We start from the raw sequence: 26165 nt of genomic DNA, 5'->3' as shown, positions 1-26165 counted from the left end.
CACTTCTCACTGTGCTCATCCATTTTTCTCCCAGCTCTTACTGTCCCCAGCACCGTCCAGTGCAGGAGGTGCGGGCGACTCCAGAGCCGGGCACCGATTGCCCCATCTGCCTGGAGCCTGTGGAGGATAGAAAGACCTTCAATACCATGGTGTGCCCAAAGTGCAAAAGAGCCTGGTTCCACAGGGACTGCATCCAGGTCGGATCCCTCCCCTCGGCCCTGGGGCGCAGCAGGTGCTCAGCAGCACCAGGGCCTGGCTCACACTGCATGTGTTTGCCCTGCAGGGACAGGCCATGTGCGCTGGTCTTTTATACTTCTGCTGTCCCCTGTGCAGAAACATGGAGGACTTCTCTGTTGAAATGATGATCATGGGGATCCGAATCCCCTTCAGGTTGGTATCCTTCTGCCTGGATCACAAGACAGGAGGGTGCACGTGCTGTGTTGTGCCAGGCCCTGCCCCAGCAGTCCTGGCCCTGCCCTGTCCCATGACTCTGGGCTTCAGCTTCACGCACAAATTGGAAAAGCGCTGGAGGAAAAGCAGGGACACCCTGGACCTCCATGAGGAGAGGCCAGCAGAAACTCATCAGGTTTTCCTTTCTGCATCAGACAGCCAACATGGGAGGACAACGACGCCTTTGCTTATCTTGGAGAGAGGCACAGCACGTGCAATGCCAGGGAATGCCTTTACCCTGGAGGCAGGGAGGAGGCAGAACAAGAGGGGTAAGTTGGGAAGCTGCACCCGGGGCTCTGCAGGGAAACCATATCTCGGCAAGGGCTGAAAGAGGCAAGAACTTGCATGAGCTTGGCCAGACAACCACGTGCTGGGACACTTTGTCCTCAGTGCCATAAGTCTCTTTGCCTCCCCAGGCCCTGGCAACTGCTCCTGTGCTCCTCCTGTGCTGCTGAGGGCACCCACAGGCGCTGCTCTGGACTGAGAAACAAGACATACAGATGGGAGTGTGACAGCTGTGCTGGTCTTGGAACGTGTATGAGTCAAAGCCCCCGGTGTCCCTGGGCTGGGGGCAGTGCCCAGGCTGGCCTTGTCAGAGCCCATGTGCTCCTGAAGGCATGGGGGTACTGCTCTGGCCTGGCCTGCCTTGGGCCTGGGGGGCCTTTGACATTCCTGCTTGCCCTTACAGCCTCCAGGGATGAGCCAGAGCTCAGTGGCCCCAGCCTGGCCAGACAGTCAGGACAGGAATCTGCTCATGGCTCCTCAGAATCCCAGGACATCAGGCCCAGCTCCGGCACGCCGGTGCCATCGGGGCTGGCTCCCCCGTCTCCATCTCCAGAGACCAGCAGCCAAAACAGCCAGCAACAGCCAGCATCACAGCAGTCACTGCCATCTTCCTTGCTGGACACCAGCAGCCCCAGCAGATCAAGGCCAACATACAGCAGCTCCCCGGACCCTGAGGACGGGCTCCATTCCAGACGTGCTGGGCCTGACCGCAGGCGAAACAGCTCTGGCCTGCAAGGTCCGGACCCAAATCAGTCCGTCCGATCGAGGAGTCGCTGTGACAGGAGCAGCAGGACAACATCAAGGGCTGAGAGGCCCTGGCAAAGGGAGACACCTCCACGGACATCCCCCAGACACAGCCGCTCCCGGCAGCAAGGTTGGGCCCAGAGTCCACATGTCCGGTCCAGGAGTCGGCGTGACAGCAGCAGCAGCAGGACAGAGCCGAGGGCTGAGGGGCCCAGGCAAAGGGAGACACCTCCACAGACATCCCCCAGGCACAGCCGCTCCCGGCAGCAGGGTCGGGCCCAGAGTCCACGTGTCCGGTCCAGGAGTCGGCGTGACAGCAGCAGCAGCAGGACAGGGCCGAGAGCTGAGGGGCCCAGGCCAGGGGAGACATGGTCAGAGACGTCCCCCAGACGCAGCCGGTCTCGCCTGCAGCGCCGGGCCTCGCATCCACCTGTGCAGTCCAGGAGTGGCCAGGACAGCAGCAGGAGGACAGCAGCGAGTGCTGAGAGTCCAAGGCGCAGGGGGACATGGTCGGGGATGTCCCGCAGGAGCAGCCGCTCCCGCCAGCGACGTCGGGCCTCAAGTGGCACCTCCGACAGCAGCACGTAGCGCCATCTTTTCTTTCTAGTCCATGGGTTCGCTGCCGGAAGTGAAGGTGAGAACGGTCAGCACAGGGCCCCTGAGATTTGCAGGTCTGTGAGAAAACCCTGTTAGCTCTTGACATTTCTACCGGCAGGAAAGAGGTCTGTGCTAAATACCTTGATTTCTGTGTAACCGTCTATTCAGTGACAAGTCCCTTAAGGATGTGGCTAATTGAAAAGGACTCTTGTTCCTGCCTTTAGACTCCAACCTCAGATGTTTCCCCACTGCTTAGCCTTGAAAATGAACCACTCCTTAATGGGCTTGGATCCGGTTAGGGAGACGTTCAGAGCAAGGTGGCTCTTGGGGAAGCTGTCTTTGGAGAGGATGTGTGCTGGGTTGCTATCCTTGAGCAATCTCCTTTCGGGAAAGCCAAAAGGAAGAAGAAAGAAGAGAGCGAAACACTGTCTCAAGTGTCTGAAGAAAACAATTCCAATGTTGCTGCTGACTTGAAAGACTTGATTGGACCTTCAAAGAACAAAGCAGAAAAGACTGTGGAAATACCCTGGGACAAAGAGGACGCACAGGACTCTGGCCCAGGTGACCATTTGGGACCTTTGCCTGAGAAGGACGCAGCTCAGGAGTGGAGTGCTTTCAAGTTTTCCTTCTTTGGAGACACAGAGCAGTTGGGTATCAAAGAAGGTAAGAGCAGAACCCTTCGAACAGTGCCATTGCTAAGAAAGAGCTTCTGGCAGGCACTGCAGAGCAATAGGGTGTAAAGAAGGTCAGGATCCAGGGGATTTTCTGCAGCAGAAGTCAGGAATTAGGCAGCAGCATTTTGATCTTCATTTCTGCTTGCCAAGGCTGAGGCAGATTCATGAGAGGTACCTGATGCTTGTGTTTCAGGAATTCAGGAAGGCATGCTTTGAGAAGGCATTGGGTACTTTGCAGAGTGGTGGAAAAGCTTGTTGTCATGCCCTGAATTCCTCAAAGAGGGCAAAAGGTAACATACCAGTCATATCAAGTTTCCTAGAACCTGACAAGATTTTAAAGGAAATGTGTGTTAATGTAGAGGGAAAAGCATAATCCTGGAGCAGACCCCAAGGTCCATGAGCATTCTGTTTGTTACTGAATTCTATTCTTGGACCTTTAGAAGAAGGAAACTGAATACCACATGATCATTGGGGTGTCCCAATCTTAGATAAAATGAAGCTGTATGAAATGAAGATGAAACAACATTAGATCGAGTCCTAGTCGTGTAGGAGAGAAAAGAAATGTTGTGAAGTTATCCAAAATCCTAAAAAACCCAATGCAACAGCACAAAGCAAGAAGCCCCCCACATTTGTACTGAATTCAGAAGGTATTCAGTGTCTTCTGAATGAAATGATAAATGTTTAAAAATATATAAGGGATGCCTAGAACTAAGGGGAAAATCCTGAAGCACAGATACAGCTCAGAAAATCTGGCAGGAGACGATTCTGTCCTTCCGAAATCTGTCTTTTCCAGTGTATTTCACTTGCAAGGAGGAATTTTTCCGGCCCAGCAGAGGAATAATCTGGTTTTGGCTTTTTTTCTCTACTGCTGCTGTTATCGCAGAGCCTTACGTACTTGGAACAACAAAACCGGTACAAGTCACGTGGCAAGAGGATTGACGTGTCCAAGACTGCAGTTCAGAGGGTGATGATGAACCCGAGCTGTCAGAAATTGAAAAGGACCGAGAAATGCAAGTTCCATTGCTCTTTGTTGTCTCCTTGGCGGTAGTAGCTGGATGCTGTGTCAATATTAACAGCAGCACTCAGCAAGTGGGAAACTGACATTGCACGCCCCTGAAAGCCATCTTGGAAAACCATTTGTGCTGCACAGAGTCAAAACTTCCAGCAGCCCATTTGCTGTCAGGTTGAATGTGGAAAAAGGGAAGTAGAGCACAAGAAATTTTCCGGGTCATTTGGGTTTGACCAACTCCAAACGGAGTTTGGCCAAAAGCCAAAGACACAGTCAGTTTCCTCTTTCAAAGTGGGTTTTGTAAAATCAAAAGCTCTATTTGGGTACTAGGGAATAAAGTTTTTCAATGTATACAGTTTCTCTGAAGCACTACAGTTTCAAGTCATGCGCATGGAATTTGATAGTACAATTTAGGATGCTAAAATCCCTTTGTAATTGTCTAGGTTTCTCTCTTTACCACGCACTGAAAGTGCTAGAGTTTTCTTCTTCTCCGACGATGATGAACGCCTAAGAGGTAGGACAGAATTTCTCCTCCCCCTTTTGTATTTCTTTCCCTTCTGAACCTTTCCTGCACTAGTTATGAATGTTTTCTAGCAAAATTTGCCACCCTTACTTGTGGCCAAAATAGTGGTAGAATCCCGTGAGCAAGTCCTGGTAAAATAGAGGTCCAGCAGATTTCTGGCTTTCTTTTCTTTCAGATATTTGGCTAATAGGAATCTGGACTTTTAGAGCTTATCAAAAACTTAGTCACTTGACAGGTTACCTAGACAGTTTGGATCCCTTCAGGTATGTGTAGCATCTTGAACTTTTTCCTGCCTTTCTTTCGGGTGTTACCATCAGGAATGTTGAGTTTGGCTTGTATGTGCCTGTGGTTCTTCGTCCTCATGAATCTGGGGCTTTCTCTTCTGAATCCAGTGAATTTGGTGTTTAGAAACAAAGCAAACAACAGCAAAAGGGAACATACACAGTCCCCCAAAACTGCACAGGCCTCCAGAACAATTGCTTGTTATATTTTGTAGAATATGTAGTCTTAAGACAGGCTCAAAGGCTGTGCCTTTCTTGAGACTGATTGGTTAACTCTGATGCAAGGTACTGCTGTGTCCATGCAGTTACCGGCCTGCAATCTCCCCGCCTGTCTGATTTACAGGGTGTGTTGAAACGGAGAGCTCGGTCCTCAGCAGGCCTCAGTGCTGGGGGAGGATGCAGGGTCCTGGTGCTGAGCTTCTAAGGGAACGGCTGTGATTTCCCTGCAATTTAGATTGCAGCATGTTGAGGAGAACTGCTGCTGCCTTTCATTTTTCTTAGTACACCAGGCTGCAGCCGGGAACATTTCTGTTGGAGCCAAGGTGTGGTGGGGGGCAGGAGAACAGGAAGGATGAGGAGAATTGATTTCTGACTTTCTTACTGCCCTGCTCATGATTGTGAGAAGCAGCAGCACAGTCAGAAGTGTTTAACCCTATTAATTGGTTGTTTGTTTTGTGCACAGGACCTAAAGTTATTTTGTAGATTACTAGAGCTCAGTGAAGAGAAAGAGGGTTAGGAAGACAGACTTAGATTATTGCTTGAGGTGAGTATGGAACTTCTGTTCCCTGGTAGCTCTAGGCGAAAGCTGAGCATGGGGAGGGAATGCAGGTATGAATGCACATTCCAAATTAATTTGGGACCTCAGGAAGAGCTTGAAACTTTTTATTGACCTGGAAACAAAAGCTTTTTAGTCTACCGCTGTGTATAACGCCCTGTTGTGTTTTCCAGTCAGGTAAACCACTACAACTCTGTATGTTTCAGGAGCAGCACCTTAACTATCTGTAAGGAATGTATTTAAGAGATAGAGTGAATTTAGAGACTTCTCCAAGTAGTGGAATAGGAAACTTCTCCGAAGACTTTGTTAGATTTTCATGATATTCTGGAACGCCGAAGGAAGCATAAGGATACCAAATAGAAAGTGCAAGCAAACCAATAAACCTTTTACTGATTAGAAGTGGGTCACGTTTATTCCTTGAAGGAGCTGCCAAGCAATGGGACTTTCAAAATCCTTTCAAGCGTCCAACAAGAGAACGAGTTGACAGTCCCTGTTAGGCAGTGTTTTGTACCTGGGGCTTGAAATAAATGGGCAGGAGATCTTTCTCCTTTTTAATGCCTTTATTAAGAAGAATCAGCTCAGGTGGGGAGAAATCGATGGGTCGCGCCCACGCTGCCGCTGCTCCAGCGCGTGTCACAGAGAAGGAGGGTGATGCAGCTTTGTCCGCTGGTCTGCAGGCAGAGCTGGGGATTCCGTCCTCACGGGAGAGTAGCAGATTCCTCCCTTTTTTGGCTAACACTCCGGGGCGTCTCTTTAATCAACATTTTTCAGGTTAGGGTGAGAAGCAAAAAGGATCCAAGCGGGTACGGGACTATGCTCCCATCCTTAGACGTCACTTAGATCACTTGTTGTCTCGTAATTTTACAGGTTTATCTTGTAAAAACTGTAAAAATTCGGGGCGCAATGCATTTCTCATGTGCATACTGGCTCTGATGTCACTGCTATTTTCCTGGTACTTGGAGGGTCTGTTCCGTGTCCCTCCCTGGCAAGCGGCCAGCATCAGGGGGAACAATGGTTAATCACCAGACATTAAGAGGTACTTGAAGAACTTTTCTTTGGCAGTGAAACTCACTTACAACAATTGGTCTGATTTATTTTTAACTCGGCAACCTTAAAAAAAATAGCTAGCTTTCTATTCATAACAGGGCTGAGGCTCTCGAGTCCTGGGGACATCAGGGAGGCTCCAGTTGTGACTGGCCAGGCTGGGGCCATTGAGCTCAGGCTCAGGCCTGGTGGCTGTAAGGGCAAGCAGGAATGTCAAGGGTGGCGCAGGCCCGGGCCGGGCCAGAGCACAGCGGTGCCCCCAGCCCTCCAGGGGCAGACAGGCTCTGCCAAGGCCAGCCTGGGCACTGCCCCCAGCCCAGGGACAGGCGGGTGCTTTGCCCCAGAGCCGAGCCCAGAGCAGCAGAGCTGACACAGCCCCAGCTGGTTCTGGCAGGTGTGAGGCCCAAGCAGCGCCCGTGGGTGCCCTGGGCAGGGCCGGAGCGGCACAGGAGCAGTTGCCAGGGCCTGGGGAAGCACATGGCTCAGCCTCCTCACGGCGACACAGCATGCATGCTGCAGGGGACAGAGCCAGTGGCAGCTGGCATGAGCACCTCTGCGGGGCTCTTAGCCTGCAGCAGCCTCGGCCCCGAGGGCTGCTCTGTCCCTGCCTGCCTGTCTGCCTGCCTGAGGGGCAGGGCTGGAGGCCTTGCAGAGCAGGGGCCATTGCGGGCACGGCTGTCCCAGGAGCTGCCCCCTGGCCCAGCTGGGCCCCACACGGGGAGGAGGGAGGCTCCCAGCCCCGGCATGGCTGAGCAGCTCCTGCCTCCCCCTGCCTCTGCTCTGGGCCGCACACAGCCTGCCACAAGAGCCCCTGGGCCAGGCTGTGCCTTGGCTGCTTTGCCATCACCTGGCTCCCTGGCACCAGGGCCCTCCTGCTTCCTGTCAGACATGGCAGCTGTCAGCTGTGAGTCGCTGTCCAGGAATGCTAAGGTCTGCTCCAGGTGTTGGTCCTCTCTCTCTCTGCTGGAGAAAGCAGAGTGTGTGAGGAGTTGGCAGAACAGGCCCTGAGCCATGAGGGCACTACTCCCTCCTCCACCCTGCGTGAGCCCTGCTCCTGTCTGCCTTCTCCTCCCGTCAGTCACGTCGAGGAACACCGCAGTTCTCCTCTGGACGTTCCTCCGCTGATTCTGGGAAAGGAGAGGCAGGTGAGCCTGCAGCACAGGCCCAGAGCCCCGAGATGTGGGGCCCCTGTGGTCCCTGGGCAGCCACGTCCCTGCCCTACCTTCTCCTGCCGTTGTCAGGTCGCACTGACACATGGCCTGAGCACGGCCTTCCCTTTTGGGGCCAAGGGAAATCTCTGCTCCTGCCTCTGGCGCAGGGCGCTCTGCCAGCAGATCAGGGAAGGTGATACCCCCGGAGACAGGCGTGAGCAGTGAAGGAAAGGCAACATCACTGCAGTCTTCCAAAAGGACACCAAAAAGGAGCCAGGAAACTGCAGGCCCATCAGCCTCAGCTCCATTTTCAGAAAGGTGACGAGAACAGCTCCTCTTGGATGTCATCTCTAGGCCTGTGGGATAACAGGAAATGGAAACCATGCTTGCCCAATGTGATAGCCACCTCTGCTGCTGCAGTGACTGGCTGGGTTTGTGAGGGCAGAGCGGTGGCCCTTGTCAGCCGGGACTTCAGCAACCCTTTGTCCCTGCCTCCCTTGTGGCGCTCCTGAGGCAGCTCAGGGACAGTGGGGTAGAGAAGTGCACAGTGGAGCTGCAAACTCAGGTAGCTGTGAGCTCAGGGGGCCGTGCTGGGGCCAGCCTTGTTGGCCTTATTCCCCAGTGATCTGGCAGAAGGGACGGAGCGCTCCCTCAGCACGTTTGCTGATGGGACAGAACCGGGAGCAGGGGCTGATGCTCCACAAGGCTGTGCTGCTCTTCCGTGAGAGCTGGACAGGCTCGAGAGTTGAGCAGAGAGGGACCTCATGAACTTGCACCAGGGAAAGCCTCTAGAAGAGCTTGAGGCTTTGTAATTACCTGGCAACAGAAGTGTTTCAGCACAGTGGAGTGTATAACGTCATCTTGTGATGTCCAGTCAGGGAAACCACCACCTCTCCTTATGGTACAGGACCAGTTCCTCGTGTGTATGCAAAGGAAGGCTTTGCGACAAACAGTGAATTCAGGAACTTCCCCGACTAGTATGTCGGATTTTCATGATTTTCTGGAATGCCAGGTGAAGTGTAAGGATTCCAAAAGGAAAGTGAAAACAAACCAGTAAATCTTCTTTTAGAGATCAGAAATGTTTCCTGTTTGTTGCTTGAAGAAGTTGCAAACAACAAAACTTTTGAAATGCTTTCAAAAATCTAGCAGGAAAATTTACTGGCCTAAAGCGTTAGCCGGTGTTTCTAGGCAGGAACACAGTTCTAGAGTCAATTCAAGGTTTGTACCAGGGTTTGGGGTTTTTTGCCTGTATGCTTTGAATGTGAGCTGCTTCTCTGCAGGACTTTTAATAATTAGATCGTGTACTGAAGACAACATGTTTCTGTGTCCTGCTGTCCAGTGCTGAAGAGGGCTGAGACAGAGCAGGTAGCTCTGTGTCTGTGTGTAACTCGCAGGAGCTGCACCGGAGCAGTGCCCAGGGCCTGGAGAGGCCAACGGGTTCCTGGCGCTGAGGAGAAAGTGTCCATGGCTCAGGATTGTCCGGCCAAGCTCTTCTGGCTCCTTCTGCTTGGAGCCCTTGCCGGGTTCCCTGCAGAGCCCCGGGTGCAGCTTCCCAAGTCAAGCCTCTTCCTCTGCCTCCTCCCTCCCTCCTGGGTGTCAGGATACACTGGAGCGAGCGGGGGGTCGTGATGGTTCATTAGCTGATCTAAGAGTGCAAAAACAACATGGAGGGGATTTCAGTATTGGTCAAAAGAATTTCACCGTTTATTGAATGACCACAGCAAAAGCAATATAGGGTGTTGGGAATGATGAAAGTTTGACAAGAAAGTCTCACAGATATGTATGCTTAGCAGAAAGATTTTTGAATGTAGAAGCTGAGGAAGAAATAGAGATGGAAGCAAGTTTTGATACAGAAGAAAAGAATTGCTGAACCAGTCTTACTGGATAACCAAGGAGGCCACGTCTGTGTTAGTTGGAAGGGGGTTTTTATGACTTAGAACAAAGGATAAACCCACGTCAAACAAGAAGATGCTTTTACCAAGCAGAAAGATAGCACAGGCAAACAAGTCAGTAAATGTTGCAAGTAGAAAAATGGTCTCGGAATGTTCCACTGCAAGAAAACTGGAAAACAACTTCTAGCTTAAACTGTAGTGTACTAACCTTTAGTCATTGGAGAATACTAACATGAATATGGTAATTGTAGTAGTTAAGATTGGCTATAGATAAAAGTTAAGGTATAGATTGGTTCTACTGTATTAAGATGCTCAGCAAAGAAAAGTAAATAATGCATTTGTGACCTAAACTAAGGGTCTCCAGGCCTGCCTGCAGATGCAGCTGACAGCTGTAGGCACAGGATCTGTCGCCCACGACCCTGGACTGCTCTAACGTCTTGGATGTAATAAACTGCATTTTTGAAGAGCTGCCTGGAGTCCCGCATCTCTCATTACGGCTCCTACAATAGGGAGAAGAAAAGAGATGAAAGATAAAGAGAGAGAGAGAAAATGGGTGTAAAGGTACCAAATGTAGAGACAAAAGCCTGGTGGTGCAGTCAATGGGAAATTCGCCTTGTCCAGTCGGGAAGGATCTCAAAGTCCTGGTTAACTCAGGCATCTATTATAGTCTTTTGCCAAGGGGGAGAAAGAGATCTTGAAATTGTCGAGGAGAAACAGATACAATAAAGCCTAAGACTATTGAAATTGTTGAGGGAGAACGGGTACTGAGAACGGGTGCAGACAGTCCATGTTCTCAGCAGTGAGCGAGAGCCATGGTTTTCTTGGGTCAACGACCACACCTGGGCAAGCATCTTGCTTTGACCAGGCCAGCCCCCCCCGCCACGTGCAGGATAATAGAGGTGTCAGTCTCAGTCCTTGGGAGGGGGCTTCAATCTCCCTTTGTCACAGTGATAGTGAAACAGATGAAAAGTTTTCCATGGGGGACCACCAAATAACCCCTGAAAGTTCATTTGGCCGACAGGTGGGGAAATTCATGGGCCATTGCTGCCAAGCAGGCACAAGCATAGGGGGCGAGTCGCTCCTTGGCAGGCCCTGCTGGAAGCAGGAAACCATGGCTGCAGTGCAGACCCAGCTGCAAACAAGCCCTTGGCAAGCATCCACCTCAGCCAGGCCAGACCTCCAGTCAGGGTCTTCATTGGTCCCGGTCTCTGTTCTGGCGACGGTCGTGAGGCAAAATGAGGGAAACTTTGGAGCGTCTCTTTCACTGGCTAAAGGCATTCCCTGGCATTGCACCGGCTCTGCCTCCCTCCTAGATCAGTGAAGGCATCGCCTTCCGCCCAAGGTGGCTCTCCCATGGAGACAGGAAAGTGCATGAACTCCTGCTGCCCCAGCATCAGGCAGGTGCAGGGTGTCCTTGCTTGTCAGCCCTTGCCCTGTTTCCCCGGGATGCCCCTGATTGTTCTAGAAGTCATGGACCTGGATTTCCAGGAGCATGTTTGCAGAGACATGAATGAGAAAAATCGACAAGAATTGTTTGTGCTTCTCTTCTTGATTTTTTAAAAATATTTTTGCTAGTAGGAAAGCATGGACCAAACTGGGAGAGTTCCTTTCCTGGGGGAAAAGCATGCTCCTGCATTTGACTTCTGAGTCGAGGACTGTTGCAAGCTCTCCTGTCAGATGTACACTGAAAATTCTCATGGAGTTTTCTGTGTTTCAACTGAGCCAGTATAAATGATGATGCTTCTAAAGAAGCTTAATGCTAACTTTTCCATTTATAAGCAATGTCAAAGTTGTTAATTGATGGATGAGAGGATAAGTGAGGTGTGGAGGCAGCTGTGGTGGTCTCCAGGTTTAGCTCCTGTTCCCAGTGGTGATCCGCAGCAGCATCAAATCATGTTCATCTTAGTCTTCTCCAGACAGGTGCAGGAAAAAGTTGGATCACCTAGAGGAGGGTTTGAATCTCTGCAGTGCAGGAGACTCTGCACCGGCTCTCTGGGCAACCGACTGCCAGGGGCAGGAGCAGACATTTCCCATGGCCAGGGCCAGAGCCCTGCAGTTGCAGTGCCTGAACAGCAGCTTCCTGCCTACAGTCCCACCCTCGATGGCTGCCCCAGGGCCTGGCATTTGACCCTGCACTTGCTGCAGCAGTACCTGCCCTGGTTCCATGCTGACCAAAGGCTCGGAGCCATCTCAGAGCCTCGGTTCCCAAGGGAGCTGCCACAAGTGGTTGCCAGGGACCTGAGGCCATGGCTGCCCCAATTATGTGTGCACAATGCTGATGTCAGAGTGGCCATTGTGACCCGTGCGAGCACGGCCCCAAAAGGGAAGGCTGGGCTCAGGCGGTGTGTCAGTGCGACCTGACAACGGCAGGAGAAGGTAGGGCAGGGACGTGGCTGCCCAGGAACCACAGGGGCCCCACACCTCGAGACTCTGGGCCTGTGCTGCAGGCTCACCTGCCTCTCCTTTCCCAGAATCAGCGGAGGAACATCCAGAGGAGACTGGGTTGTTCCTGGACGCGACCGACGGGAGGAGAAGGCGGACAGGAGCAGGGCTCACGCAGGGCTGAGCAGGGAGTAGTGCCCTCGTGCCTCTGGGCCTGTTCTGCCAACTCCCCCACACTCTTCATTTGCCCACAGCGAGAGACAACAAACATCTGGAGCAGACCTTGGCATTCCTGGACAGCGACTACAGCTGACAGCTGCCATGGGGTTACTGCTGACACGTGCCATGGTCAACTGGATGCAGGAGGGCCCTGGTGCCAGGCAGCCAGGTGAGGGCAAAGCAGGCCTGGCACAGCCTGGCCCAGGGGCTCTTGTGGCAGGCAGTGTGGGGCCCAGAGCAGAGGCAGGGGGAGGCAGGAGCTGCTCAGCCATGCCGGGGCTGGAAGCCTCCCTCCTCCCCGTGTGGGGCCCAGCTGGGCCAGGGGGCAGCTCCTGGGACAGCCGTGACCGCAATGGCCCCTGCTCTGCAAGGCCTCCAGCCCTGCCCCTCAGGCAGGCAGGCAGGCAGGGGCAGAGCAGCCCTTGGGGCCGATGCTGCTGCAGGCTAAGAGCCCCGGAGAGGTGCTCATGCCCGATGCCTTTAGCTCTGTCCCCTGCAGCATGCCTGCTGTGTCGCCGTGTGGAGGCTGACCCAGACACCTGCGGTGACAAAGTGAAGAAGTGTGGGCTCTTTGCCCACGTCTTTTGCATGGTGCGTGGCTGTGGGTGCTCCCTCCACCATTGCAATGGGCAGTTCCTGCCACTGTCTCCTCATCAGCTCCTCCCCTTTGCTGCAGTTTTTCGCCACTCTGCTTTTTCGCCGAGGGAAAAAACGTCTTGGACTTATGGGCTTTCTGCCTCGAGATATCCAAATTGCAGTGTGGCGGGCGGCACAGAAGGTGAGAGCCTGACAAGAGCAGGGAGATTTGTGCCAGGCGAGGTTTGCCAGAGCTTAGCCCAGGCTGCAGCAAAGCAAGACCGGCCCAACAGCTGGCTCTGGGACAAAGTCTGGCTCCCAGCAGCTCTGGCACAGAGGCTCTGGCACAGGAGCCTCCTCCCTCCTCCCCCAGGCGGCTCTGTGGGCTGGGACCCAGCAGTGGCTGCATCCTGCGCCCTGCCCGGAGCCGCGGGGCTGCCAGGGGAGGCCCCGAGGCTGCTGCTGATGGGGCTGCTTGGCTCTTTCCAGCGCTGCTGCGTCTGTGGCCAGAGCGGGGCAACCATCATGTGCTGCCAGGAGGACTGCGAGAGATGGTTCCACCTGCCCTGTGCCAAGGAGGGCGGCTGTGTCAATCAGTACATCACTCCATACAGGTACCTCCTCTCCGCTTCTGGCCACCACTGGCCAGGGATCCAGCACTTCTCACTGTGCTCATCCATTTTTCTCCCAGCTCTTACTGTCCCCAGCACCGTCCAGTGCAGGAGGTGCGGGCGACTCCAGAGCCGGGCACCGATTGCCCCATCTGCCTGGAGCCTGTGGAGGATAGAAAGACCTTCAATACCATGGTGTGCCCAAAGTGCAAAAGAGCCTGGTTCCACAGGGACTGCATCCAGGTCGGATCCCTCCCCTCGGCCCTGGGGCGCAGCAGGTGCTCAGCAGCACCAGGGCCTGGCTCACACTGCATGTGTTTGCCCTGCAGGGACAGGCCATGTGCGCTGGTCTTTTATACTTCTGCTGTCCCCTGTGCAGAAACATGGAGGACTTCTCTGTTGAAATGATGATCATGGGGATCCGAATCCCCTTCAGGTTGGTGTCCTTCTGCCTGGATCACAAGACAGGAGGGTGCACGTGCTGTGTTGTGCCAGGCCCTGCCCCAGCAGTCCTGGCCCTGCCCTGTCCCATGACTCTGGGCTTCAGCTTCACGCACAAATTGGAAAAGCGCTGGAGGAAAAGCAGGGACACCCTGGAGCTCCATGAGGGGAGGCCAGCAGAAACTCATCAGGTTTTCCTTTCTGCATCAGACAGCCAACATGGGAGGACAACGACGCCTTTGCTTATCTTGGAGAGAGGCACAGCACGTGCAATGCCAGGGAATGCCTTTACCCTGGAGGCAGGGAGGAGGCAGAACAAGAGGGGTAAGTTGGGAAGCTGCACCCGGGGCTCTGCAGGGAAACCATATCTCGGCAAGGGCTGAAAGAGGCAAGAACTTGCATGAGCTTGGCCAGACAACCACGTGCTGGGACACTTTGTCCTCAGTGCCATAAGTCTCTTTGCCTCCCCAGGCCCTGGCAACTGCTCCTGTGCTCCTCCTGTGCTGCTGAGGGCACCCACAGGCGCTGCTCTGGACTGAGAAACAAGACATACAGATGGGAGTGTGACAGCTGTGCTGGTCTTGGAACGTGTATGAGTCAAAGCCCCCGGTGTCCCTGGGCTGGGGGCAGTGCCCAGGCTGGCCTTGTCAGAGCCCGTCTGCTCCTGAAGGCATGGAGGTACTGCTCTGGCCTGGCCTGCCTTGGGCCTGGGGGGCCTTTGACATTCCTGCTTGCCCTTACAGCCTCCAGGGATGAGCCAGAGCTCAGTGGCCCCAGCCTGGCCAGACAGTCAGGACAGGAATCTGCTCATGGCTCCTCAGAATCCCAGGACATCAGGCCCAGCTCCGGCACGCCGGTGCCATCGGGGCTGGCTCCCCCGTCTCCATCTCCAGAGACCAGCAGCCAAAACAGCCAGCAACAGCCAGCATCACAGCAGTCACTGCCATCTTCCTTGCTGGACACCAGCAGCCCCAGCAGATCAAGGCCAACATACAGCAGCTCCCCAGACCCTGAGGACGGGCTCCATTCCAGACGTGCTGGGCCTGACCGCAGGCGAAACAGCTCTGGCCTGCAAGGTCCGGACCCAAATCAGTCCGTCCGATCGAGGAGTCGCTGTGACAGGAGCAGCAGGACAACATCAAGGGCTGAGAGGCCCTGGCAAAGGGAGACACCTCCACGGACATCCCCCAGACACAGCCGCTCCCGGCAGCAAGGTTGGGCCCAGAGTCCACATGTCCGGTCCAGGAGTCGGCGTGACAGCAGCAGCAGCAGGACAGAGCCGAGGGCTGAGGGGCCCAGGCCAGGGGAGACATGGTCAGAGACGTCCCCCAGACGCAGCCGGTCTCGCCTGCAGCGCCGGGCCTCGGATCCACCTGTGCAGTCCAGGAGTGGCCAGGACAGCAGCAGGAGGACAGCAGCGAGTGCTGAGAGTCCAAGGCGCAGGGGGACACGGTCGGGGATGTCCCGCAGGAGCAGCCGCTCCCGCCAGCGACGTCGGGCCTCAAGTGGCACCTCCGACAGCAGCACGTAGCGCCATCTTTTCTTTCTAGTCCATGGGTTCGCTGCCGGAAGTGAAGGTGAGAACGGTCAGCACAGGGCCCCTGAGATTTGCAGGTCTGTGAGAAAACCCTGTTAGCTCTTGACATTTCTACCGGCAGGAAAGAGGTCTGTGCTAAATACCTTGATTTCTGTGTAACCGTCTATTCAGTGACAAGTCCCTTAAGGATGTGGCTAATTGAAAAGGACTCTTGTTCCTGCCTTTAGACTCCAACCTCAGATGTTTCCCCACTGCTTAGCCTTGAAAATGAACCACTCCTTAATGGGCTTGGATCCGGTTACGGAGACGTTCAGAGCAAGGTGGCTCCTGAGGAAGCTGTCTTTGGAAAGGACGTGTGCTGTGTTGCTATCCTTGAGCAATCTCCTTTCAGGAAAGCCAAAAGGAAGAAGAAAGAAGAGAGCGAAACACTGTCTCAAGTGTCTGAAGAAAACAATTCCAATGTTGCTGCTGACTTGAAAGACTTGATTGGACCTTCAAAGAACAAAGCAGAAAAGACTGTGGAAATACCCTGGGACAAAGAGGACGCACAGGACTCTGGCCCAGGTGACCATTTGGGACCTTTGCCTGAGAAGGACGCAGCTCAGGAGTGGAGTGCTTTCAAGTTTTCCTTCTTTGGAGACACAGAGCAGTTGGGTATCAAAGAAGGTAAGAGCAGAACCCTTCGAACAGTGCCATTGCTAAGAAAGAGCTTCTGGCAGGCACTGCAGAGCAATAGGGTGTAAAGAAGGTCAGGATCCAGGGGATTTTCTGCAGCAGAAGTCAGGAATTAGGCAGCAGCATTTTGATCTTCATTTCAGCTTGCCAAGGCTGAGGCAGATTCATGAGAGGTACCTGATGCTTGTGTTTCAGGAATTCGGGAAGGCATGCTTTGAGAAGGCATTGGGTACTTTGCAGAGTGGTGGAAAAGCTTGTTGTCATGCCCTGAATTCCTCAAAGAGGGCAAAAGGTAACATACCAGTCATATCAAGTTTCCTAGAACCTGACAAGATTTTAAAGGAAATGTGTGTTAATGTAGAGGGAAAAGCATAATCCTGGAGCAGACCCCAAGGTCCATGAGCATTCTGTTTGTTACTGAATTCTATTCTTGGACCTTTAGAAGAAGGAAACTGAATACCACATGATCATTGGGGTGTCCCAATCTTAGATAAAATGAAGCTGTATGAAATGAAGATGAAACAACATTAGATCGAGTCCTAGTCGTGTAGGAGAGAAAAGAAATGTTGTGAAGTTATCCAAAATCCTAAAAAACCCAATGCAACAGCACAAAGCAAGAAGCCCCCCACATTTGTACTGAATTCAGAAGGTATTCAGTGTCTTCTGAATGAAATGATAAATGTTTAAAAATATATAAGGGATGCCTAGAACTAAGGGGAAAATCCTGAAGCACAGATACAGCTCAGAAAATCTGGCAGGAGACGATTCTGTCCTTCCGAAATCTGTCTTTTCCAGTGTATTTCACTTGCAAGGAGGAATTTTTCCGGCCCAGCAGAGGAATAATCTGGTTTTGGCTTTTTTTCTCTACTGCTGCTGTTATCGCAGAGCCTTACGTACTTGGAACAACAAAACCGGTACAAGTCACGTGGCAAGAGGATTGACGTGTCCAAGACTGCAGTTCAGAGGGTGATGATGAACCCGAGATGTCTGAAATTGAAAAGGACCGAGAAATGCAAGTTCCATTGCTCTTTGTTGTCTCCTTGGCGGTAGTAGCTGGATGCTGTGTCAATATTAACAGCAGCACTCAGCAAGTGGGAAACTGACATTGCACGCCCCTGAAAGCCATCTTGGAAAACCATTTGTGCTGCACAGAGTCAAAACTTCCAGCAGCCCATTTGCTGTCAGGTTGAATGTGGAAAAAGGGAAGTAGAGCTCAAGAAATTTACCAGGTCATTTGGGTTTGACCAACTCCAAACGGAGTTTGGCCAAAAGCCAAAGACACAGTCAGTTTCCTCTTTCAAAGTGGGTTTTGTAAAATCAAAAGCTCTATTTGGGTACTAGGGAATAAAGTTTTTCAATGTATACAGTTTCTCTGAAGCACTACAGTTTCAAGTCATGCGCATGGAATTTGATAGTACAATTTAGGATGCTAAAATCCCTTTGTAATTGTCTAGGTTTCTCTCTTTACCACGCACTGAAAGTGCTAGAGTTTTCTTCTTCTCCGACGATGATGAACGCCTAAGAGGTAGGACAGAATTTCTCCTCCCCCTTTTGTATTTCTTTCCCTTCTGAACCTTTCCTGCACTAGTTATGAATGTTTTCTAGCAAAATTTGCCACCCTTACTTGTGGCCAAAATAGTGGTAGAATCCCGTGAGCAAGTCCTGGTAAAATAGAGGTCCAGCAGATTTCTGGCTTTCTTTTCTTTCAGATATTTGGCTAATAGGAATCTGGACTTTTAGAGCTTATCAAAAACTTAGTCACTTGACAGGTTACCTAGACAGTTTGGATCCCTTCAGGTATGTGTAGCATCTTGAACTTTTTCCTGCCTTTCTTTCGGGTGTTACCATCAGGAATGTTGAGTTTGGCTTGTATGTGCCTGTGGTTCTTCGTCCTCATGAATCTGGGGCTTTCTCTTCTGAATCCAGTGAATTTGGTGTTTAGAAACAAAGCAAACAACAGCAAAAGGGAACATACACAGTCCCCCAAAACTGCACAGGCCTCCAGAACAATTGTTTGTTATATTTTGTAGAATATGTAGTCTTAAGACAGGCTCAAAGGCTGTGCCTTTCTTGAGACTGATTGGTTAACTCTGATGCAAGGTACTGCTGTGTCCATGCAGTTACCGGCCTGCAATCTCCCCGCCTGTCTGATTTACAGGGTGTGTTGAAACGGAGAGCTCAGTCCTCAGCAGGCCTCAGTGCTGGGGGAGGATGCAGGGTCCTGGTGCTGAGCTTCTAAGGGAACGGCTGTGATTTCCCTGCAATTTAGATTGCAGCATGTTGAGGAGAACTGCTGCTGCCTTTCATTTTTCTTAGTACACCAGGCTGCAGCCGGGAACATTTCTGTTGGAGCCAAGGTGTGGTGGGGGGCAGGAGAACAGGAAGGATGAGGAGAATTGATTTCTGACTTTCTTACTGCCCTGCTCATGATTGTGAGAAGCAGCAGCACAGTCAGAAGTGTTTAACCCTATTAATTGGTTGTTTGTTTTGTGCACAGGACCTAAAGTTATTTTGTAGATTACTAGAGCTCAGTGAAGAGAAAGAGGGTTAGGAAGACAGACTTAGATTATTGCTTGAGGTGAGTATGGAACTTCTGTTCCCTGGTAGCTCTAGGCGAAAGCTGAGCATGGGGAGGGAATGCAGGTATGAATGCGCATTCCAAATTAATTTGGGACCTCAGGAAGAGCTTGAAACTTTTTATTGACCTGGAAACAAAAGCTTTTTAGTCTACCGCTGTGTATAACGCCCTGTTGTGTTTTCCAGTCAGGTAAACCACTACAACTCTGTATGTTTCAGGAGCAGCACCTTAACTATCTGTAAGGAATGTATTTAAGAGATAGAGTGAATTTAGAGACTTCTCCAAGTAGTGGAATAGGAAACTTCTCCGAAGACTTTGTTAGATTTTCATGATATTCTGGAACGCCGAAGGAAGCATAAGGATACCAAATAGAAAGTGCAAGCAAACCAATAAACCTTTTACTGATTAGAAGTGGGTCACGTTTATTCCTTGAAGGAGCTGCCAAGCAATGGGACTTTCAAAATCCTTTCAATGGTCCAACAAGAGAACGAGTTGACAGTCCCTGTTAGGCAGTGTTTTGGAGCTGGGGCTTGAAATAAATGGGCAGGAGATCTTTCTCCTTTTTAATGCCTTTATTAAGAAGAATCAGCTCAGGTGGGGAGAAATCGATGGGTCGCGCCCACGCTGCCGCTGCTCCAGCGCGTGTCACAGAGAAGGAGGGTGATGCAGCTTTGTCCGCTGGTCTGCAGGCAGAGCTGGGGATTCCGTCCTCACGGGAGAGTAGCAGATTCCTCCCTTTTTTGGCTAACACTCCGGGGCGTCTCTTTAATCAACATTTTTCAGGTTAGGGTGAGAAGCAAAAAGGATCCAAGCGGGTACGGGACTATGCTCCCATCCTTAGACGTCACTTAGATCACTTGTTGTCTCGTAATTTTACAGGTTTATCTTGTAAAAACTGTAAAAATTCGGGGCGCAATGCATTTCTCATGTGCATACTGGCTCTGATGTCACTGCTATTTTCCTGGTACTTGGAGGGTCTGTTCCGTGTCCCTCCCTGGCAAGCGGCCAGCATCAGGGGGAACAATGGTTAATCACCAGACATTAAGAGGTACTTGAAGAACTTTTCTTTGGCAGTGAAACTCACTTACAACAATTGGTCTGATTTATTTTTAACTCGGCAACCTTAAAAAAAATAGCTAGCTTTCTATTCATAACAGGGCTGAGGCTCTCGAGTCCTGGGGACATCAGGGAGGCTCCAGTTGTGACTGGCCAGGCTGGGGCCATTGAGCTCGGGCTCAGGCCTGGTGGCTGTAAGGGCAAGCAGGAATGTCAAGGGTGGCGCAGGCCCGGGCCGGGCCAGAGCACAGCGGTGCCCCCAGCCCTCCAGGGGCAGACAGGCTCTGCCAAGGCCAGCCTGGGCACTGCCCCCAGCCCAGGGACAGGCGGGTGCTTTGCCCCAGAGCCGAGCCCAGAGCAGCAGAGCTGACACAGCCCCAGCTGGTTCTGGCAGGTGTGAGGCCCAAGCAGCGCCCGTGGGTGCCCTGGGCAGGGCCGGAGCGGCACAGGAGCAGTTGCCAGGGCCTGGGGAAGCACATGGCTCAGCCTCCTCACGGCGACACAGCATGCATGCTGCAGGGGACAGAGCCAGTGGCAGCTGGCATGAGCACCTCTGCGGGGCTCTTAGCCTGCAGCAGCCTCGGCCCCGAGGGCTGCTCTGTCCCTGCCTGCCTGTCTGCCTGCCTGAGGGGCAGGGCTGGAGGCCTTGCAGAGCAGGGGCCATTGCGGGCACGGCTGTCCCAGGAGCTGCCCCCTGGCCCAGCTGGGCCCCACACGGGGAGGAGGGAGGCTCCCAGCCCCGGCATGGCTGAGCAGCTCCTGCCTCCCCCTGCCTCTGCTCTGGGCCGCACACAGCCTGCCACAAGAGCCCCTGGGCCAGGCTGTGCCTTGGCTGCTTTGCCATCACCTGGCTCCCTGGCACCAGGGCCCTCCTGCTTCCTGTCAGACATGGCAGCTGTCAGCTGTGAGTCGCTGTCCAGGAATGCTAAGGTCTGCTCCAGGTGTTGGTCCTCTCTCTCTCTGCTGGAGAAAGCAGAGTGTGTGAGGAGTTGGCAGAACAGGCCCTGAGCCATGAGGGCACTACTCCCTCCTCCACCCTGCGTGAGCCCTGCTCCTGTCTGCCTTCTCCTCCCGTCAGTCACGTCGAGGAACACCGCAGTTCTCCTCTGGACGTTCCTCCGCTGATTCTGGGAAAGGAGAGGCAGGTGAGCCTGCAGCACAGGCCCAGAGCCCCGAGGTGTGGGGCCCCTGTGGTCCCTGGGCAGCCACGTCCCTGCCCTACCTTCTCCTGCCGTTGTCAGGTCGCACTGACACACGGCCTGAGCACGGCCTTCCCTTTTGGGGCCAAGGGAAATCTCTGCTCCTGCCTCTGGCGCAGGGCGCTCTGCCAGCAGATCAGGGAAGGTGATACCCCCGGAGACAGGCGTGAGCAGTGAAGGAAAGGCAACATCACTGCAGTCTTCCAAAAGGACACCAAGACGCAGCCAGGAAACTGCAGGCCCATCAGCCTCAGCTCCATTTTCAGAAAGGTGACGAGAACAGCTCCTCTTGGATGTCATCTCTAAGCCTGTGGGATAACAGGAAATGGAAACCATGCTTGCCCAATCTGATAGCCACCTCTGCTGCTGCAGTGACTGGCTGGGTTTGTGAGGGCAGAGCGGTGGCCCTTGTCAGCCGGGACTTCAGCAAGCCTTTGTCCCTGCCTCCCTTGTGGCGCTCCTGAGGCAGCTCAGGGACAGTGGGGTAGAGAAGTGCACAGTGGAGCTGCAAACTCAGGTAGCTGTGAGCTCAGGGGGCCGTGCTGGGGCCAGCCTTGTTGGCCTTATTCCCCAGTGATCTGGCAGAAGGGACGGAGGGCTCCCTCAGCACGTTTGCTGATGGGACAGAACCGGGAGCAGGGGCTGATGCTCCACAAGGCTGTGCTGCTCTTCCGTGAGAGCTGGACAGGCTCGAGAGTTGAGCAGAGAGGGACCTCATGAACTTGCACCAGGGAAAGCCTCTAGAAGAGCTTGAGGCTTTGTAATTACCTGGCAACAGAAGTGTTTCAGCACAGTGGAGTGTATAACGTCATCTTGTGATGTCCAGTCAGGGAAACCACCACCTCTCCTTATGGTACAGGACCAGTTCCTCGTGTGTATGCAAAGGAAGGCTTTGCGACAAACAGTGAATTCAGGAACTTCCCCTACTCTTATGTTGGATTTTCATGATTTTCTGGAATGCCAGGTGAAGCGTAAGGATTCCAAAAGGAAAGTGAAAACAAACCAGTAAATCTTCTTTTAGAGATCAGAAATGTTTCCTGTTTGTTGCTTGAAGAAGTTGCAAACAACAAAACTTTTGAAATGCTTTCAAAAATCTAGCAGGAAAATTTACTGGCCTAAAGCGTTAGCCGGTGTTTCTAGGCAGGAACACGGTTCTAGAGTCAATTCAAGGTTTGTACCAGGGTTTGGGGTTTTTTGCCTGTATGCTTTGAATGTGAGCTGCTTCTCTGCAGGACTTTTAATAATTAGATCGTGTACTGAAGACAACATGTTTCTGTGTCCTGCTGTCCAGTGCTGAAGAGGGCTGAGACAGAGCAGGTAGCTCTGTGTCTGTGTGTAACTCGCAGGAGCTGCACCGGAGCAGTGCCCAGGGCCTGGAGAGGCCAACGGGTTCCTGGCGCTGAGGAGAAAGTGTCCATGGCTCAGGATTGTCCGGCCAAGCTCTTCTGGCTCCTTCTGCTTGGAGCCCTTGCCGGGTTCCCTGCAGAGCCCCGGGTGCAGCTTCCCAAGTCAAGCCTCTTCCTCTGCCTCCTCCCTCCCTCCTGGGTGTCAGGATACACTGGAGCGAGCGGGGGGTCGTGATGGTTCATTAGCTGATCTAAGAGTGCAAAAACAACATGGAGGGGATTTCAGTATTGGTCAAAAGAATTTCACCGTTTATTGAATGACCACAGCAAAAGCAATATAGGGTGTTGGGAAGGATGAAAGTTTGACAAGAAAGTCTCACAGATATGTATGCTTAGCAGAAAGATTTTTGAATGTAGAAGCTGAGGAAGAAATAGAGATGGAAGCAAGTTTTGATACAGAAGAAAAGAATTGCTGAACCAGTCTTACTGGATAACCAAGGAGGCCACGTCTGTGTTAGTTGGAAGGGGGTTTTTATGACTTAGAACAAAGGATAAACCCACGTCAAACAAGAAGATGCTTTTACCAAGCAGAAAGATAGCACAGGCAAACAAGTCAGTAAATGTTGCAAGTAGAAAAATGGTCTCGGAATGTTCCACTGCAAGAAAACTGGAAAACAACTTCTAGCTTAAACTGTAGTGTACTAACCTTTAGTCATTGGAGAATACTAACATGAATATGGTAATTGTAGTAGTTAAGATTGGCTATAGATAAAAGTTAAGGTATAGATTGGTTCTACTGTATTAAGATGCTCAGCAAAGAAAAGTAAATAATGCATTTGTGACCTAAACTAAGGGTCTCCAGGCCTGCCTGCAGATGCAGCTGACAGCTGTAGGCACAGGATCTGTCGCCCACGACCCTGGACTGCTCTAACGTCTTGGATGTAATAAACTGCATTTTTGAAGAGCTGCCTGGAGTCCCGCATCTCTCATTACGGCTCCTACAATAGGGAGAAGAAAAGAGATGAAAGATAAAGAGAGAGAGAGAAAATGGGTGTAAAGGTACCAAATGTAGAGACAAAAGCCTGGTGGTGCAGTCAATGGGAAATTCGCCTTGTCCAGTCGGGAAGGATCTCAAAGTCCTGGTTAACTCAGGCATCTATTATAGTCTTTTGCCAAGGGGGAGAAAGAGATCTTGAAATTGTCGAGGAGAAACAGATACAATAAAGCCTAAGACTATTGAAATTGTTGAGGGAGAACGGGTACTGAGAACGGGTGCAGACAGTCCATGTTCTCAGCAGTGAGCGAGAGCCATGGTTTTCTTGGGTCAACGACCACACCTGGGCAAGCATCTTGCTTTGACCAGGCCAGCCCCCCCCGCCACGTGCAGGATAATAGAGGTGTCAGTCTCAGTCCTTGGGAGGGGGCTTCAATCTCCCTTTGTCACAGTGATAGTGAAACAGATGAAAAGTTTTCCATGGGGGACCACCAAATAACCCCTGAAAGTTCATTTGGCCGACAGGTGGGGAAATTCATGGGCCATTGCTGCCAAGCAGGCACAAGCATAGGGGGCGAGTCGCTCCTTGGCAGGCCCTGCTGGAAGCAGGAAACCATGGCTGCAGTGCAGACCCAGCTGCAAACAAGCCCTTGGCAAGCATCCACCTCAGCCAGGCCAGACCTCCAGTCAGGGTCTTCATTGGTCCCGGTCTCTGTTCTGGCGACGGTCGTGAGGCAAAATGAGGGAAACTTTGGAGCGTCTCTTTCACTGGCTAAAGGCATTCCCTGGCATTGCACCGGCTCTGCCTCCCTCCTAGATCAGTGAAGGCATCGCCTTCCGCCCAAGGTGGCTCTCCCATGGAGACAGGAAAGTGCATGAACTCCTGCTGCCCCAGCATCAGGCAGGTGCAGGGTGTCCTTGCTTGTCAGCCCTTGCCCTGTTTCCCCGGGATGCCCCTGATTGTTCTAGAAGTCATGGACCTGGATTTCCAGGAGCATGTTTGCAGAGACATGAATGAGAAAAATCGACAAGAATTGTTTGTGCTTCTCTTCTTGATTTTTTAAAAATATTTTTGCTAGTAGGAAAGCATGGACCAAACTGGGAGAGTTCCTTTCCTGGGGGAAAAGCATGCTCCTGCATTTGACTTCTGAGTCGAGGACTGTTGCAAGCTCTCCTGTCAGATGTACACTGAAAATTCTCATGGAGTTTTCTGTGTTTCAACTGAGCCAGTATAAATGATGATGCTTCTAAAGAAGCTTAATGCTAACTTTTCCATTTATAAGCAATGTCAAAGTTGTTAATTGATGGATGAGAGGATAAGTGAGGTGTGGAGGCAGCTGTGGTGGTCTCCAGGTTTAGCTCCTGTTCCCAGTGGTGATCCGCAGCAGCATCAAATCATGTTCATCTTAGTCTTCTCCAGACAGGTGCAGGAAAAAGTTGGATCACCTAGAGGAGGGTTTGAATCTCTGCAGTGCAGGAGACTCTGCACCGGCTCTCTGGGCAACCGACTGCCAGGGGCAGGAGCAGACATTTCCCATGGCCAGGGCCAGAGCCCTGCAGTTGCAGTGCCTGAACAGCAGCTTCCTGCCTACAGTCCCACCCTCGATGGCTGCCCCAGGGCCTGGCATTTGACCCTGCACTTGCTGCAGCAGTACCTGCCCTGGTTCCATGCTGACCAAAGGCTCGGAGCCATCTCAGAGCCTCAGTTCCCAAGGGAGCTGCCACAAGTGGTTGCCAGGGACCTGAGGCCATGGCTGCCCCAATTATGTGTGCACAATGCTGATGTCAGAGTGGCCATTGTGACCCGTGCGAGCACGGCCCCAAAAGGGAAGGCTGGGCTCAGGCGGTGTGTCAGTGCGACCTGACAACGGCAGGAGAAGGTAGGGCAGGGACGTGGCTGCCCAGGAACCACAGGGGCCCCACACCTCGAGACTCTGGGCCTGTGCTGCAGGCTCACCTGCCTCTCCTTTCCCAGAATCAGCGGAGGAACATCCAGAGGAGACTGGGTTGTTCCTGGACGCGACCGACGGGAGGAGAAGGCGGACAGGAGCAGGGCTCACGCAGGGCTGAGCAGGGAGTAGTGCCCTCGTGCCTCTGGGCCTGTTCTGCCAACTCCCCCACACTCTTCATTTGCCCACAGCGAGAGACAACAAACATCTGGAGCAGACCTTGGCATTCCTGGACAGCGACTACAGCTGACAGCTGCCATGGGGTTACTGCTGACACGTGCCATGGTCAACTGGATGCAGGAGGGCCCTGGTGCCAGGCAGCCAGGTGAGGGCAAAGCAGGCCTGGCACAGCCTGGCCCAGGGGCTCTTGTGGCAGGCAGTGTGGGGCCCAGAGCAGAGGCAGGGGGAGGCAGGAGCTGCTCAGCCATGCCGGGGCTGGAAGTCTCCCTCCTCCCTGTGTGGGTCCCAGCTGGGCCAGGGGGCAGCTCCTGGGACAGCCGTGCCCGCAATGGCCCCTGCTCTGCAAGGCCTCCAGCCCTGCCCCTCAGGCAGGCAGGCAGGCAGGGACAGAGCAGCCCTTGGGGCCGATGCTGCTGCAGGCTAAGAGCCCCGGAGAGGTGCTCATGCCCGATGCCTTTAGCTCTGTCCCCTGCAGCATGCCTGCTGTGTCGCCGTGTGGAGGCTGACCCAGACACCTGCGGTGACAAAGTGAAGAAGTGTGGGCTCTTTGCCCACGTCTTTTGCATGGTGCGTGGCTGTGGGTGCTCCCTCCACCATTGCAATGGGCAGTTCCTGCCACTGTCTCCTCATCAGCTCCTCCCCTTTGCTGCAGTTTTTCGCCACTCTGCTTTTTCGCCGAGGGAAAAAACGTCTTGGACTTATGGGCTTTCTGCCTCGAGATATCCAAATTGCAGTGTGGCGGGCGGCACAGAAGGTGAGAGCCTGACAAGAGCAGGGAGATTTGTGCCAGGCGAGGTTTGCCAGAGCTTAGCCCAGGCTGCAGCAAAGCAAGACCGGCCCAACAGCTGGCTCTGGGACAAAGTCTGGCTCCCAGCAGCTCTGGCACAGAGGCTCTGGCACAGGAGCCTCCTCCCTCCTCCCCCAGGCGGCTCTGTGGGCTGGGACCCAGCAGTGGCCGCATCCTGCGCCCTGCCCGGAGCCGCGGGGCTGCCAGGGG

General features: G+C 52.9%; 1 protein-coding gene and 2 long non-coding RNA genes across 3 annotated transcripts; all 3 read left to right on the top strand.

Moving 5' to 3' along the window:
- The first annotated feature begins 11775 nt into the window (after nt 1-11775).
- LOC135307337 (uncharacterized) lies at nt 11776-12617 on the top strand. Its single transcript, XR_010368040.1, has 3 exons — nt 11776-11801; nt 11897-12195; nt 12511-12617. It is a non-coding gene; the product is annotated as an uncharacterized LOC135307337 (long non-coding RNA).
- Nucleotides 12618-13067: 450 nt separating this feature from the next.
- On the top strand, nt 13068-14668 carry LOC135308351 (PHD finger protein 7-like). The gene is made up of 5 exons (XM_064433289.1): nt 13068-13216; nt 13294-13456; nt 13543-13649; nt 13865-13978; nt 14476-14668. Exons 1-5 carry the CDS (start codon nt 13068-13070, stop codon nt 14666-14668), a joined length of 726 nt encoding a protein of 241 aa, XP_064289359.1.
- A 10225-nt stretch (nt 14669-24893) lies between these two features.
- LOC135307336 (uncharacterized) lies at nt 24894-25735 on the top strand. Its single transcript, XR_010368039.1, has 3 exons — nt 24894-24919; nt 25015-25313; nt 25629-25735. It is a non-coding gene; the product is annotated as an uncharacterized LOC135307336 (long non-coding RNA).
- Nucleotides 25736-26165: the final 430 nt, after the last annotated feature.

This window comes from Passer domesticus, chromosome 9 (assembly GCF_036417665.1).
Source record: "Passer domesticus isolate bPasDom1 chromosome 9, bPasDom1.hap1, whole genome shotgun sequence".
NCBI lineage: Eukaryota > Metazoa > Chordata > Aves > Passeriformes > Passeridae > Passer > Passer domesticus.
The sequence above is the reverse complement of the archived record's forward strand: the minus strand, read 5'-3'. Positions and strand labels throughout refer to the sequence as shown.